The 14,868-nt window shown below is 41.1% G+C and overlaps 1 protein-coding gene across 4 annotated transcripts in view; it reads left to right on the top strand.

Moving 5' to 3' along the window:
• The window catches only part of LOC144509870 (protein PALS2-like), a 136,090-nt gene that overhangs the window by 117,919 nt on the left and 3,303 nt on the right, over positions 1 to 14,868 (top strand). For all 4 annotated transcript variants that reach the window (XM_078238808.1, XM_078238827.1, XM_078238798.1 and 1 more), the window contains 5 exons: positions 724 to 832; positions 945 to 1,013; positions 9,203 to 9,364; positions 13,226 to 13,428; positions 14,437 to 14,565. In XM_078238808.1, the coding sequence (XP_078094934.1) occupies positions 724 to 832; positions 945 to 1,013; positions 9,203 to 9,364; positions 13,226 to 13,428; positions 14,437 to 14,565 (672 nt within the window). The remainder of the gene's footprint in view (positions 1 to 723; positions 833 to 944; positions 1,014 to 9,202; positions 9,365 to 13,225; positions 13,429 to 14,436; positions 14,566 to 14,868) is intronic.

The raw sequence follows: 14,868 nt of genomic DNA on the forward strand, positions 1-14,868 counted from the left end.
GATGATTCTCAAGTGTTCAACAGTACTGTTGGGGTTTAGCTTTAGTTAAAATCCTGAGGGAAACCATCATACTGAAAATCATATTTGCAACCCTGGATTAGGCCTGATCTCTCAAGACTTTCTGTGAATTAATGAACAGGTATCAGTGTAATGCAATAATATGCTGCACTTGGAAAGATAAAAGGCAGGATATATTTTTTAAAATGGCCAAGTGACAGCTTCTGATTGAAAACTGGTGTGTTTCTCTCCAAAAACACGAATTTTCACTCCAGATCTTATGACACATTGTCAAAAACAGGGATGTTTTGCACTATCATTCTGTGCCCCAGGACCTGAGGGCTATACTCGCCTCCGCGCTCCTGGTGTGATCATCATCACGACTGGTTTCCGATTTTGGAAACCAATAATGATTCCCACCGTCGTGATGTCACACTGGCAGGGGGAGCATCTGACTTTTTCCTGAAGTAACGGTATAAAGCCATTTAATGACATCAAAATTCATTCTAAACTGACGCATCATCAGGGAGGCCTGGGAACATTGCACCAGCATAAATCCCATTATGGCCCTCTTTTGAGATTTAATGGCCATAATGGGATTTGTGTGCATGGTGAATGGGTTGGAGAATCGAACCCAAATGTATTGCCCTTTCCTAAAGATAGCGTGTACTCCAGCAAATGTCATGACTAGCGAGAGATAATTGGAGTAGTTATGTTTAATTTCAGGCTTATCAAATGAAGGGTGGAGGAAATGCAGGTCTAATTCCCAGTCAGATGTTAGAAGAAAAGAGAAAAGCTTTCGTTAAACGGGACTGGGATCTTTCAGGCTCATCTGGTAAGATGATGTTCAGTATTTTTTTAATTGTTATAGCTTGCTTAAAGGAAATTGTGAGTGGAATACAAAATATATATTTATTGTCTCATATTCTGCTTTGTTATTTGATCAGTACCATTTTGTGGAACATTAATCGGTAAAAAGAAGAAAAAAATGATGTACCTCACAACGAAAAATGCAGGTAAAGTGCATCTAATAGTTACATTGTTCTCTCTCAGATCAAAAACTCAAGTATTTCACCTTTTCCACTTTGGAAATTTAACTGATCTAATTATTGCTAAATTAGCTGATAATGCCATCTAATGTTTCTAAATATTCATGGACAAACTGCCAAAATAAGTGCAAACAAGTGGCAAAATACTAGTTGCGGTGGTAGTGAAAAAGATGGTTGTTGAGGAAACATTTAAAGGTGAAGGGATTTAGTGAGGGAGATAATATTAAGACTGAGAAGGGTGAATGCTCTGCCACCGCGATGATGGATAAACAGCTCAAAATGAGTCATCTGTAGTCTAATGGCCTACCTTTGGATGTCAGCAAGCGGGGTTTTGGAGGAGGTGAGTTTAAGGTTTTCAATGCAGCAAGATTTAATAGGGTGAAAGTGGAAATTGATTGAAGAGGGGGAATCGAGAGTAGGTGGTGTAAATCTGGTGAGGTTGGAAGAGAGGTGAGGATAAAATCATTGGGTTGAAGCCTGGGAGTATGAGAGCACAGAAGAGTAGATTATTCTTAGATTTGGGGCAAAGTAAGGATGGAGTGCTAGGTATTTAGACAAAACCGATTCAAGCAACTATAAAACAAATTAATATAAAATATTTGATAAGTTCAAATCAATCATTGAGAGTAAACCTGAGGATTATCTGTACAATATTTTAAAAAATTTATTCATGGAATGTAGGCATCGCTGGCTAGGCCAGGATTTATTCCTAATAATCCTTAATTGCCCTTGGGAAGATGGTGGTGAGCCACTGCCTTCAACAGCTGCAATCCATGTGGTGTAGGTACATCCATATTGCTGTTGGGAAGGGAGTTCCTGGATTTGACCCAGCAACAGTGAAGGAATGGCAATATATTTCAATGTCAGGATGGTAACATCGTAAACAGCTGCCAATATGGATTCCAAAGAAGAAGAAATAAAAACCAAGTGCTGGGAAAACTCAGCAGGTCTGGCAGCATCTGTGGAGAGAGAAAAACAGTTAATGTTTCAAGTCAAATATGACTCTTTTCAGAATGCTCTTATTTTGGATTTCTAGCATCCACAATATTTTGGTTTTTTTTCAGAAGACCCTGTCTGATCAGCCTTCTTGAACAGTTGGTGACATATAATTTTCTTTGACTAGCTCAATAATATAACGTACATATAATTCCAAAATTCATTCAGTACACTAAGCCAAGTGGTGGATGGGGTTATTTACAGGTGATGTGCTAAATTAGATGTGCAGTGCACTCTGAGGGAACAGCTCAGAAATGAGCTAGACAAACTATGTAAATTCACACACCTGTCTCTGATTAAATTTATTCTCAATAAATATAAAGCACTGCACGAGGGAAATAAGTGAGACACACTCATGCATTACAAAACTTCTTGAAAAAGATATGGATGAAACTGGTTCAACTTTTGAGCTTTGTTGAAGAATTTGTCACAAGATGTGGATGAAGTGTTGTTTTCCAATATTAGGATTTTAAGGCAAGATGCTTTTGCATATTTTGAAAAGTGGGTAGATGACACAGGTTAATGGAATTGTTATTTCCAATGATGATAGCGACAAGAACTTTTATTTGTATAGCATCATTAACAGAATAAAACATCCTGAGGAGCATTACAAAGCAAAGTTAGAAAACAAGCTGCATAAAAAGATACTAGGGCAGGTAAGCCAAAAGCCTTGTCAAAGAAGGTGGTTTCAGACCACAAATGAAGATGGAGAGGTAGAAAGATGAGAGGTGTAAGGGGGGAATTCCAGAACTCGGGGGCCAAAGCAGCTGAAGGCAACGCCACAAATGATGCAGTAATTGAAACCAGGAATATTCTCAAAAGGCTAGAATTACATGGGCGCTGATGTCTCAAACCATTGCTGGCTGGAGGAGATTGCAGAGAAATGGAAGGGCAAGGTCATGGAGGAGTTTGAAAACAAGGATGTGAATTTTAAAGTTAAGATATTGCCTGACTAGATCAGCAAACACGGTGATAACAAAACAGGACTTGCTCCAAGTAAAGACACAAGCAGCATTGGAATAGTCAAATCTCAAAGGTAATAAAGGCATGCATGAGAGTTCCAGCACCAGGTTGACCCGGAAGCAATAATAACGAGGAAAATTTGTAATTACTTCAGAATCTTTTGGGAAGTCATAAACCTTTTTTTGTATGTTTGAAAAAGGTATCAGTTGTAAAGGGATCACTTATAATTTTGGATAATGAAAAATACTGGTCCATGTGACTAGAAGATCCTTGACCTGAAGGATCAACGTCTGTGAAACAGGGAGGAGGTTAAAATACGGAAGCTGTGTAGTGGCTAGGCAAGAAAGAAGAAAGGGAAAAGATAGAGAGAGAAGAAGTGGTCAACAAGCTAAGTAGGAGAGCTGGATTTCTGAGCAGTTGGGAAGTGCATTTAGGACCGCTATCGCTCTTTCTTTCACTTCCAAGTGATTGAATGCCCAGAATCAGCCATACTGCATAAAGGTCAAATCAGTTCTGGTAGCAATCACAACCAACAGGAGCTGAGAGTTGAGAAGAAGGTTCCAGGAAGAAGTGTGCTTTATGGGGAAGATAGCATAGGCAGGGCCTTGTTTATGCAAAAGCTACTTCCTGCATAAAATCGGTCAAGTCCTTGAAGGAAAGGGACTGTAATTCTGCTTGGAGATGTGTGGTGGAAATCCCACACCATGTTTCGGCACACTTTCCACAGAATTGCATTCTTTATAGGAAGCAATCCACTGTCACTCCCGGCTTCCAATGGGTTCACTTCTCCCTATTCCTTCAAGTTGTAACATTGAGGGAGGGATTTTTCGGCTGTGCTCGCCTCAAAAACGGAAAATCCTGCCGAGGTCGACAGACCTTTGTTGTTCCCATGGTGGGAAAATTCTCCCCAGAGTGCCTGTTGAAGGTGCTCTCCCTTAGTTTTCAGAGAAGTCCTGGACTGACTACCAGCTGTTGGCCCACTCTGGCAATTTTTCCTCTTAGCTTTGCCTGGACAAATCTCAAGTGTTTAGAATGACATGGGATGCATCTCTTCCCTATTCTGCCTGATGTTGACAGACAACTCATAGCCTTCTCCTCTCTGCTGATCTTATTAATTGCAGACTTCTGTCTCTGAGACATCTTTCTCCAAAAGCCCAGGCAGAATATTTGTCCACAAGTCAGCCCTGCCTGTGTGAGCATTTTGCATTTCGTTCTCAACAAGTCTCAACCTGGGCCCTCAGTCTATATGATAACCAGGTTTCCCAAGCTTCTTGTGAGGCAGAATTCATAGCAGATGACTGACTCTCTTCATTGCTCTCTCTCTACCTTAAATTAAACAGACTGTTTAAAACATAAACTCATACACTTTGCATTTATAACATGATTCTGATTCATGTTAAAATAAAAATCGCAACAAGTGAAAACCTGTTTGTAATGTCTTCATTTCGTTTGTGGGGGTGGGGGGGGGCTCATTTGGTAAATTTGGTTATTTTGGTTTATGGAAATTGTAACATTAGATAAGAATGGAATCGGGTGAATGCAGTCCCATGCAACTGGACGATAGTGGAGAGACTTTGGAGGAAGGTGGTGAAGTCAGTTATGTCAAAGGTTGCTGCAGACTGGTCACGAAGGGCAACTAATTAATGTTGACATTTGCCACATCATGTTGAATGTCATTTGTGACTTTGATAAGAGCTGTTTCTGTATAGTTGTAATGGCAGAAACCAGATTGAAGGGATGGGACTTCAGTCAAAATGGTCACAGATTTGGGAAGTTCAAGGATTTAAGAGAGCAGAGAGAGGTTGGAGATGGGTAGCAGTTTGCAAGGACAGTGAGGTTGAGGCTCTTTTTGAGAGGGGTGATGACAGCAGATCTAAAGAGAGAGGCAGCTAAAGAGGAGAGAACTTCTAGCAATATCAGCTAAGTTGGGGATTAGGAGGGGAAGTTGGGTGGTTGGCAGTTTAGTGAGAATAGGATCAAGGGAACAAGAGCTGGGTCTCGTATGGTGTAGACCATAAGCAGTTTTTAAAAATGTATTCATGGGATAATGGTGTTTCTGGCATTTGTTTCTCATTCCTAATTGTCCTAGAGAAGGTGGTGATGAGCTGTCTTCTTGAACCGCTGCAGTTTGACTGCTGCTGGGGAGTGTGTGTCAGGATTTTGACCGAGCGACAGTTTCTAAACAATCTTTTTTTTTCATTCTGCTAGGATTTCCTCATTCCAGGTTGTTTGCAGTTTTGTCTGGGCCAGGCTGTACTCTTTGGCTGGAATGAGAAAAAAGACATTTGGAATCATAAGCACGTAGTCCAATTCTAGAAAATACTTTAAAGCAATCTGATGTTTAAACAGAAACCTCAAAAGGGATAAACATTGGGAGCTGAAGAGGCATGTAGAAGGCTAGTCAGAACTTATTTTGTTTGACAAATACTGTGACTAATTAATCTTGGGAAGCATGATGTGTGCATTATCTCATACTTTGAAGAAAAATTGTAAGGTTTGAGTCGATTGAATCTGATCATAATTGCGACTCATTTTAACTATTTGTTTTTGATTTTTATTCTTTGAATTTCACTATTGCAATTCCACAATACTGTATCAAACTGCTACAAATAAGAAACATAGAAACAGAGAGCAGGAATAGGTCCTTTGGCCCCTCGAGCTTGCGCCATCATTATGATCATGGCTGATCATCCAACTCAATAGCCTGATCCTGCCTTCCCCCCTATTCTTTGAACCTCTTCTCCCCAGGAGCTATATCTAACTCCATCTTGAACACTTACAAAGTTTTGGCCTTAACTGCTTTCTGTGGTAGTGAATCACAGGACCACTCTCTGGGTGAAGAAATTTCTCATCTCAGTCCCAAAAGGTTTACCCCATATCCTTAGACCATGATCCCTGATTCTAGACATCCCCACCATCAGGAACATCCTTCCTGCATCTACTCTGTCTAGCCCTGTTAGAATTTTATAGGTTTCTATAAAACTTCCTCACCTGTTTGATAAACCTGAATGACTTGCTGGACTGCTTCGGAGGGCACATTGGTGTGGAACTGGGGTTACATGTAATGCTGGGTAAGGACAGCAGTTTTCCTTCCCAAACAAAAACTGGTGAACTAGTTGACCTATCAAAATAATTCAATTAGCTTGTTCTTTTTTCTTTTGTGAAACCAGCTTTTTACATCCTGATTTTTAAAATTTTTTTAAAATTGGGTACAAATTGCTGAAGTCATGGTGGGATGTTCTACTGATTTGTTAGTCTAAGCCTTTTGGATTACTAGTCCAGTAAGATAACCATTACGTTATTTTCCCAGCCCAGCTCCAGAGATTGAAGTAGCATGTGCAAAAGTACATGAATATCTAGTTTAGATCACAAGGAAATACTACTGTTGCACTATCAGGTTATGCTGCATATCGTTTGATATTGGACAGCATAGGCATACTCTTAAACGCAAGCGAGTTAGACTGCTTTCAGGAGCATCCAGTGTACCTATGACTATTAGTCTATTAGAGTATCTAAGGGGAGACCAAAACTTGGAACAGAGACATTGTCATTTGACGTTCAACATGCCCAAATTTAGGTATTTCCTATTTAAAGCACATTTTAATAACGCGTTTCTGTTTTACAGCAGTTTTAAAATGAATTAACTTTCTGAAGTAGCACTGCCAGACCAACCTCAATTTTTGATTTTGTGCGGTTACTGCACATGGTCAAGAAGTGTGCCAATATTCTGTGTACATGCTCTTCTTAAGTTAAGACCCAACCCACACAGGCAGTAAGGAACTAGTTACTAGGAGTGACGTTATTGATGGCAAGTGAGACCTGAGCCATAAAAGGAGATGCACTTCCTTTTCACAGGTCACAGTCTGCTGCCCCCTTCTTGCCTCCAACCCCAAACCTATGGATTTTCTTTGCTGTGCAAGAAGGATTTGCCAAGCAGTGTGTGGATTAATCACAATGTACAATTTATTAGGAACCAAAGTCTGACTATTAATGGTTATATGCCTGACTGTAGAGTTTCACAGGCAATGGGTTACTTTGCAACTGTATTCACAGGTAAAGTTGAAGTTGAAGGATAAATATTGACTAGGAAGCTGGGTGATCCCTCCAGTTACTCTTTCAAAACTGCTGTGGGATCTTTTACAATCTGAAAGGACAGCACTTCAGTGCTGCACCAGTGTCAACCTGAATTGTGTTCAAGACTTTTGTGTGCAACTTGAAAGCATCATCTTCTGATTTGCAGGCAAGGATGCTACCACTGAGCTGAGACTTATACTTTAGACTATTTCAGAGTATATTTGAAGTACAATATCACTGAAACATAAGCCAAACATTCAGGACTCTGAGGCAGTTCTGGGAAGAATCCCAATATTGATCTCCCATCAAAGAATTGAGTTACGAGAAGTTACAAGGAAAGACTGATTATATTTAGTTTTACACCAATACTGAGGACTGGAGGGACCTTAGGGTGCATGTCTAAAGATCACTGAAGACAGCAAGTAGATAAGGTGATTAAGGTGTAAGGGATACTTGTGTTTATTAGCCAAGATAGAGAATATAAGAGCAGGGAGGTTATGATGGAGCTGTATAAAATGCTCGTTAGGCCACAGCTAGACTACTGTGTGCAGTTCTATTCATCACACTAATAGGAAGGATGTGATTACACTGGAAAGGCTGAAGAGGAGATTCACCAGAACATTGCTTGGGTTGGAGTGTTTCAGCTATGAAGAGATGCTGACTAGGTTGGATTGTTTTCCTTAAAGCACAGAAGGCTGAGGGTGGACCTGACTGAGGTGTACAAAATTATTAAGTACATAGATAGGGTAGATAGGAAGAAACTTTTCCCCTTAGTAGAGAGGCCAATAATCAGGGGACATGGATTTGTGGTAAGGGGCAAGAGATTTAGAGGAGATTTGAAGAAAAATCATTTTGACCCAGAGGGTGGTGGGAATCTGGAACTCACAGCCTGAAAAGGTGGGAGAGGTCGGAACACTCACAACATTAAGAAGCATTTGGATGAACACTTGAAATGCCATCGCGTACAAGGCTGCGGACCTATGGGCCAAGTGTTGGAAAATGAGATTAGAATAGATAGATGCTTGATTGCAGGTGTAGACATGATTGGCTGAAGGACCTCTTTCTGTGCTTAAAACACTGTGAGGGTGATCTTACCGGCTCATCATGCCGGTCGATCGGTGTGGTGAGCCGGTAAGATCGCGAGAGATGCGATAAACCAGGTGTGCGCCAAGTTTCTCGCCTCTCGCGATCTTACCAGCCCTGGATTGCCAGTGTTTCCTGGGCATGAGGCTGATTTTGACATTTAAATTCTTATTTAAATATTACTAGTGAGCCTGGGACGGAATCATCCGAGGCTCACTTGTCTTAATGGCCTCGCTGGAGGGGGTCCTCACCGGCGAGCATTAGACCTGGTGTGATGGCCTTACCAGTGGGACTTGAAGCCCTCCTGGGTGGTTGGGGGCAGGGGCAGGCACTGCCAGTCTTGCACCCTGGCAGTGTCTGCTGGGTACCCTGGCACTGCTCACTGGGCAGTGCCAAGGGGTGGGGCAATGACAGGGAGGTGAGGGGTACTCTGTATCGGGGATTGGCCGGTGGTGGGGAGCCATGACAGATCTGTGTTCTATGTACACGTACAGGCGAGAATAGACTCTGTCCACTCCCCCTAATGCTGTGAACCACACTTTTGCCTCTTTTTTTGCAATAATGCCATACAATTGCATCTGAGAGCTCACCCACAAAATGGGTGCGATTCTGTCCCACAAAATGGGTGCAATTCTCTCCCATTTTCATGCTCGTTTGGCCTTAAAATTTTGATATCTCATCTAAAGGATGGTATCTCTGGCAATGCAGTACTCTTTCAGTGCTGCACTGATGTGCTAGCCTCAGTTACATGCTTGAGCTCTGATGTATGGTTAAACCCACAGCGTTCTGATCAACTGAGGCAGGCTAATATAAATTGGATGATTTTATTGAGTCTTTAGTTTCACAAGACTTCAAGAACAAGTTGTTAAGTTCAACATCAAATCAGTGTAATTTTCATGGCATAAAGTGTTTTGTTTTGAATTTTATTTCTAGTTGCTGACTAAACTTGACTGATTAAAATTAAAATATCTTCCATATTAATAGAATTGTACATTGTGAAGAATATTTGTTTCTAATATTTTTACTGGATTCACACCAAGAGTTTGATCGACATGAAATCATGATCTATGAGGAAGTAGCAAGGATGCCACCTTTTCAGAGGAAGACGCTGGTGTTGATAGGAGCTCAAGGTGTGGGACGACGGAGTTTAAAAAACAGGCTCATCGTACTGAATCCCATGCGATTTGGAACGACAGTACCATGTAAGTTTGTTTAAACTGATAGAAATTATGTTTTGTTTGGGATGAAAATTGTTCTTTTCCTTCCTACTGCAGTTAAACGTGCACAATCAACAGTTTGCAGGGCAATATTGTTGGGGAACTATCTACCAAGTGAACTGTAAGCATTCAACAGAGTGACTAAGATACTGTAGTCTTTGCCAAGAGCTGCACCCCAATCTTTTGCCTGAGATCTCAAAGTCAGCAACAACTGAATCTCTGGCAATCTACATCCTACTACTTGGTGTAATATGTTGGAGCTGAGACAGTCCCTGTCAGCTTCCAGTTCGCAGGTCCTAACTGCCTCCTATTCACCATGGATGTGTAATCTCTCTACTCCTACATCCCACCCCAGGACGGCCTGAGAGCTCTTCGTTTCTTTCTTAAAAAGAGGCCTGAATAATTCCCATCCACCACCACTCTCCTCTGCTTGGCTGAACTTGTTCGATCTCTTAACAACTTCTCCTTTAACTCATCCCACTTTCTCCAAATCAAAGGAGTAGCAATGGGTACCCGCATGGGTCCTAGCTACGCTTGTCTTTTTATGGGGTATGTGGAACATTCCTTGTTCCAGGCCTATCCAGTCCCCTCCCACAACTCCTTTACCAGTACATTGATGACTGTTTTGGTGCTGCTTCATGCTCTCGTCCAGACCTCAAAGAATTCATCAACTTCGCTTCCAGTTTCCACCTCTCCATCTCAGACACTTTCTTTCCCTTCCTTGATCTTTCTGTCTCCATTTCCCGCAACAGACTATCTACCAATATCCACAGCGATCTGGACTCCCACAGCGATCTGGAGCTATCACACCCTACATCCTGTAAAGACTCCATCCATTTCTCTCAGCTCCTTCGCCTCCGTCATATTTGTTCCGATGATGCCACTTTCCAAAGTGGTGCTTCTAATATGTGTTCCTTTTTCCTCAACCATGGATTCCCACCTACAGTTGTCGACAGGGCCCTCAACAGCGTGCAGTCCATCTCCCGCCATGACCCTCACCCCCTCCCCTCCCTCCCAGAAGAAGGATAGAGTCCTGGTTCTCACATTTCACCCCACCAGCCTCTGCATGCAAAGCATAATCCTCCGCCATTTTCGCCAACTCCAGCATGATGCCACCACCAAACACATCTTCCCTTCATTCTCTCTGTCAGCATTCTGCAGAGACCGTTCCCTCCGGGATAACCTAGTCCACTCCACTATACCCAACGCCTGTCCCATCACTCATGGTACCTTCCCATGCAATCGCAGAAGGTGCAACACCTGTCCCTTTACCTCTTCTATGTTTACCATCCAAGATCCAAAACATTCATTCCAGGTTAAGCAAAGTTTCACTTGCACCACTTTCAATTTGGTCTATTGCATTCGCTGCTCCCAATGTGGTCTCCTCTATATCGGAGGGACCAAGCGTAGACTGGGTGATCGCTTTGCTGAGCACCTTCAGTCTGTGCGTTAATCAGGACCCTGACCTTCCGGTTGCTTTCCATTTTAACACACGATCCTGCTCCCATGCCTACATGTCTGTCCTTGGCATGCTGCAATGTTCCAGTGAAGCTCAACGCAAACTGGAGGAACAGCATCTCATCTTCTGGCTATGCATTTTACAGCCTTCCGGTCTCAACATCGAATTCAACAGCTTCAGATGATTTGTCCTACCCCTCCTTGGCCCCCTTTGTTTTCATTCTATTTTATTTTTTACTGTTCTCTACCTTTTATTTCTTTACTGTCTTTCTTCATTTCCCCCCCCCCCCCAACTCTTTCCCCCTACTTTATCCCCCTTCCCTTTTCTCCCCCTTTGCTTCCCCTTTTCTAAATTTTACCTGTCCCATCTAACCCCCCCTCCCCCCCCCCCCCCCCCCCCCCAGCCAACATCTTCATCTGTCACAGCTCACAGCTTCTCTGCTGTTTGGCCATTCACACCCTTTATTCTCTCTGTGGACAGCCATTAGCAGCCTTTTCTCCTGGTTTCTGTGGCTATGACTCACCTTTCATTCCTTCACCCTGTAGTATAAATATCTCCCACTTTCTGTGCCTTTTAGTTTTGACAAAGGGTAATCTGGACTCGAAACATCAGCTCTTTTCTCTCCTTACAGATGCCAGACCTGCTGAGATGTTCCAGCAATTTCTCTTTTGGTTTCAGTCCCTTTCAGCCCTCATTCAGCATCCCCACTTCCGGGCAGTTAATGAGAAAGATAACACCTCTCCCAAATCTGGGCTCATGATGATCCACCGCTCAATCTAACCACTTCCATTTCTGTTTTGAAGATCAATTAACCCCACTTGGACCACAGATTGAACCTGGGATCATCCTGGTTGTATACTTATTAAAATGGGTCAATTAACCAACATCTTCAGGTTTTAATATATAGGCAACAGTTGGGAGATCAGTCCTATACATTATTCTGACCCACCCAATAGGAAGCAGTTACAAAGTTACAGAAATCAAAGTTTATCTTGGAAATGCAAAGATTAGAAAAGTTATATTTTCAGAATCATTTATTCTGGGTTATTTTCTCATATTCCCACATAATCTTTCACAACATGGCAGACTTGGTACTGGAATGGTCTAACACCTACAAAAATCTTCAGATTAGGCAAGGTCAATTTTGGATTTATCATGAATTGTAATCTAACAAGATTGAACTTTTGGACTATTCTGGTTTTCATGAATCTGAATAGTTTAATAAATGTGAGAAGACTGTATTTTCTGTCTGCGATTATGTTAGTGACTTGGAATTTGACAACAAAAACTTGCATTTATATAGTGTCTCTCAACATTAAAATGTTCCAAAAGAGATGTGAAGTGGTACATTTTAGTAGGAAGAGTGAGGAGAAGGGGTATAAACTAAAGGGGGCTCTAACGGGGATGCAGGAACAGGGAGTCTTTGGGCACAAATTGTTGAAGGTGGCAGGGCAAGTTGAGAAAATGATTAAAAGGGCATAGAGAATCCTAGGTTTTATAAATAGGGTCGTAGAGTACAAAAGGAAGCAGTAATGAACTGTTATGAAATACTAGTTTGGCCTTGACTGGAATTTTGTGTCACACTTTAGGAAGGAATTAAGACATAGATGGTGCAGAAAGGATTTACAAGAATGGTTGTGCGGTTGAGGAGCTTAATTTGCATGGAAGTATTGAAGAAGTGGGGTTGTTCTTGGAGAAAGGAAGGTTGAGAGGAGATTTGATAGACATATTCAAAATCATGAAGGGACCAGACAGAATAGATTGGAAGAAACAGTTCCCATTGGTGGTAGGATCAAGTGGGTGCTGATTTAAGGTAACCAACAAAAGGACCAATGCCAGCCTACAACAAAATACTTTTACTCAGTAACTGATTAGGATCTGGAATGCATTGCGTTAGAATGTGGTGGAGGTAGATTAAATTGTTGCATTCAGAAATGAATGGGATTGGACCTGAGAAGAGAAAATTGCATGAGAAGGGCAGGGGAATGGGACTAGCTGAATTACTCTTGCAACAAGTCGGTTTAGTGGATTAAAAGGGGAGAAGCAGTTGAATCTATTATCTCAAGATAATCTTGATGAAGGTATCTAAATGAGTTCATCAAATGAGTTATACTGCTGCTTTTGAAGTAGTCTTTGAACATTAAGAAATCAGGAATGCAAGCCAGTTAGAATATATAGTCATTGGAAAAATGTTTTGAGATTTGGTGGTTGTAGGATTGTTAAACATTGAACCTCTTTGTTAATTTTCCTTTCTTTCCATCTTCGGCAAATTTGTCAAGGCTGTTTATGGATCATCGATATTAACAAAAAGTTGCCGTCAGGAAAAAGATAGAAATAATGAATTGAAGAATTTAAAAACGTGTAGACTATTTTTGTATTTATTGCAGTTACTTCAAGGAAACCAAGAGATGATGAACTGGACGGGCACGCCTACAGATTTGTGTCAAGGGTGGAAATGGAAATGGACATAAAGGGCAGCAGATACCTGGAACATGGGGAATATGAAGGAAATCTCTATGGGACAAAGATTGACTCAATCCATGAAGTTGTTAGTACAGGAAGAATGTGCATTTTGGATATTAATCCACAGGTAAAGAAATATCGGGTAATGAATAAGACAATTTGGTAACAAGATTAATTGCATAGTATGAGAGCTGCATAGTAAACCAAGGAATTTTAATTGAATATAATACAATGACATTTTAGGATTTTTAGAACCTAAACCTTTGTGCAGCATTTTTTGTTGTATTATTCTTGATGCAAAATCAACATCTCAATTGGATGTCCAAACTGCAACTTCGCTTAACTTAGCAGTCCATCTTTTCATTCCCATCCACATTAATCAGTTGTTCTACTCACACAGATTCAGTCAATTGTGCATTTTTGAATGATAAGTAATAGATTCGGTAACAAATTGGAACAGGAAAATGTTCTTTTAAGGGGGTTTTTGAGGTAGAAGAGTGTAACATTGGTTAGAAATTCTGTTATATTGCATTTGCTTAGGAAGAAATTGTTTCAGACTTTTCCTCTAGAATTGAAATGCATTGCAATCAGTTCATGAGCAGAAGGGTAAGGGATTATGTAAATGGATGTGGAATTGGTGGGGCAGAAAGATCTTTTTCTCAACTCAGTGCTTCAGCCTTTTTTTAATTGTCCCCCTTCTTTCCATCTGAAGCCATTGCTACTGCAAGAGTTTTTTATTGGCACCAGTATCTCTCCCAAATAGCTGCTCTTCACGTGGGAACCTAGCCAATGAGTACTGGCAGGCTGTTTGAAAATGGAAGGCAGATATTAATCACAGTTGATGCAGATCTTGTTCTCCTGGGTAGCAATTTGGAACAATATCCTTGGCTGATTTTCTCTTTTCTCCCTGCTCCCCCCTTTCCCTAGTACAGGGATTTTGGAAGCAAATTGTATTATCCCTCTTGCCACATCTCTTGAAATCAACTAATTCGGCTAAAACAGGATATTTAGAGCGGAGGCCTCTAGTTTGTGTGGCTCAGATGTCATTGATTTGTGCTTTACTATCTATCTTGTGTGTTTTTAATACTTATGCCCTGCTGCCAGTACATTATTGCTTAGTATCTATGTCTTACAGGCACTGAAGATACTGAGGACTGCTGAATTTATGCCGTATATTGTGTTTGTTGCTGCTCCTGAATTAGAAACACTACGTGCCATGCACAAAGCTGTCATTGATGCTGGAATTACAACTAAACTTCTAACAGTAAGGAGCCCTTAAATTTTCACAGCTTTACATTTTAGAATACTGGTCTTAATTATTTAATCATTAACTATCTTCACATTTTTGGCGAAACCAGAAAGTACTGTTTGCTACCACTCCATAATGGATTGCAATCAGTATAAATAAAATAACACTATTAATATAACAAAGTGGTACTCTGTGTTAACTTTCTCGTCACCAGCTAGCTATAACAATTTATTAATTATTGAGTTATGCAGCCATGTTTTTCCCTCACTTCCTGTCTTTGTCTGTGCCTTTTCATCCAATCAATTCTCATGTACAGTT

Source organism: Mustelus asterias, chromosome 2 (genome assembly GCF_964213995.1).
Source record: "Mustelus asterias chromosome 2, sMusAst1.hap1.1, whole genome shotgun sequence".
Lineage (NCBI taxonomy): Eukaryota > Metazoa > Chordata > Chondrichthyes > Carcharhiniformes > Triakidae > Mustelus > Mustelus asterias.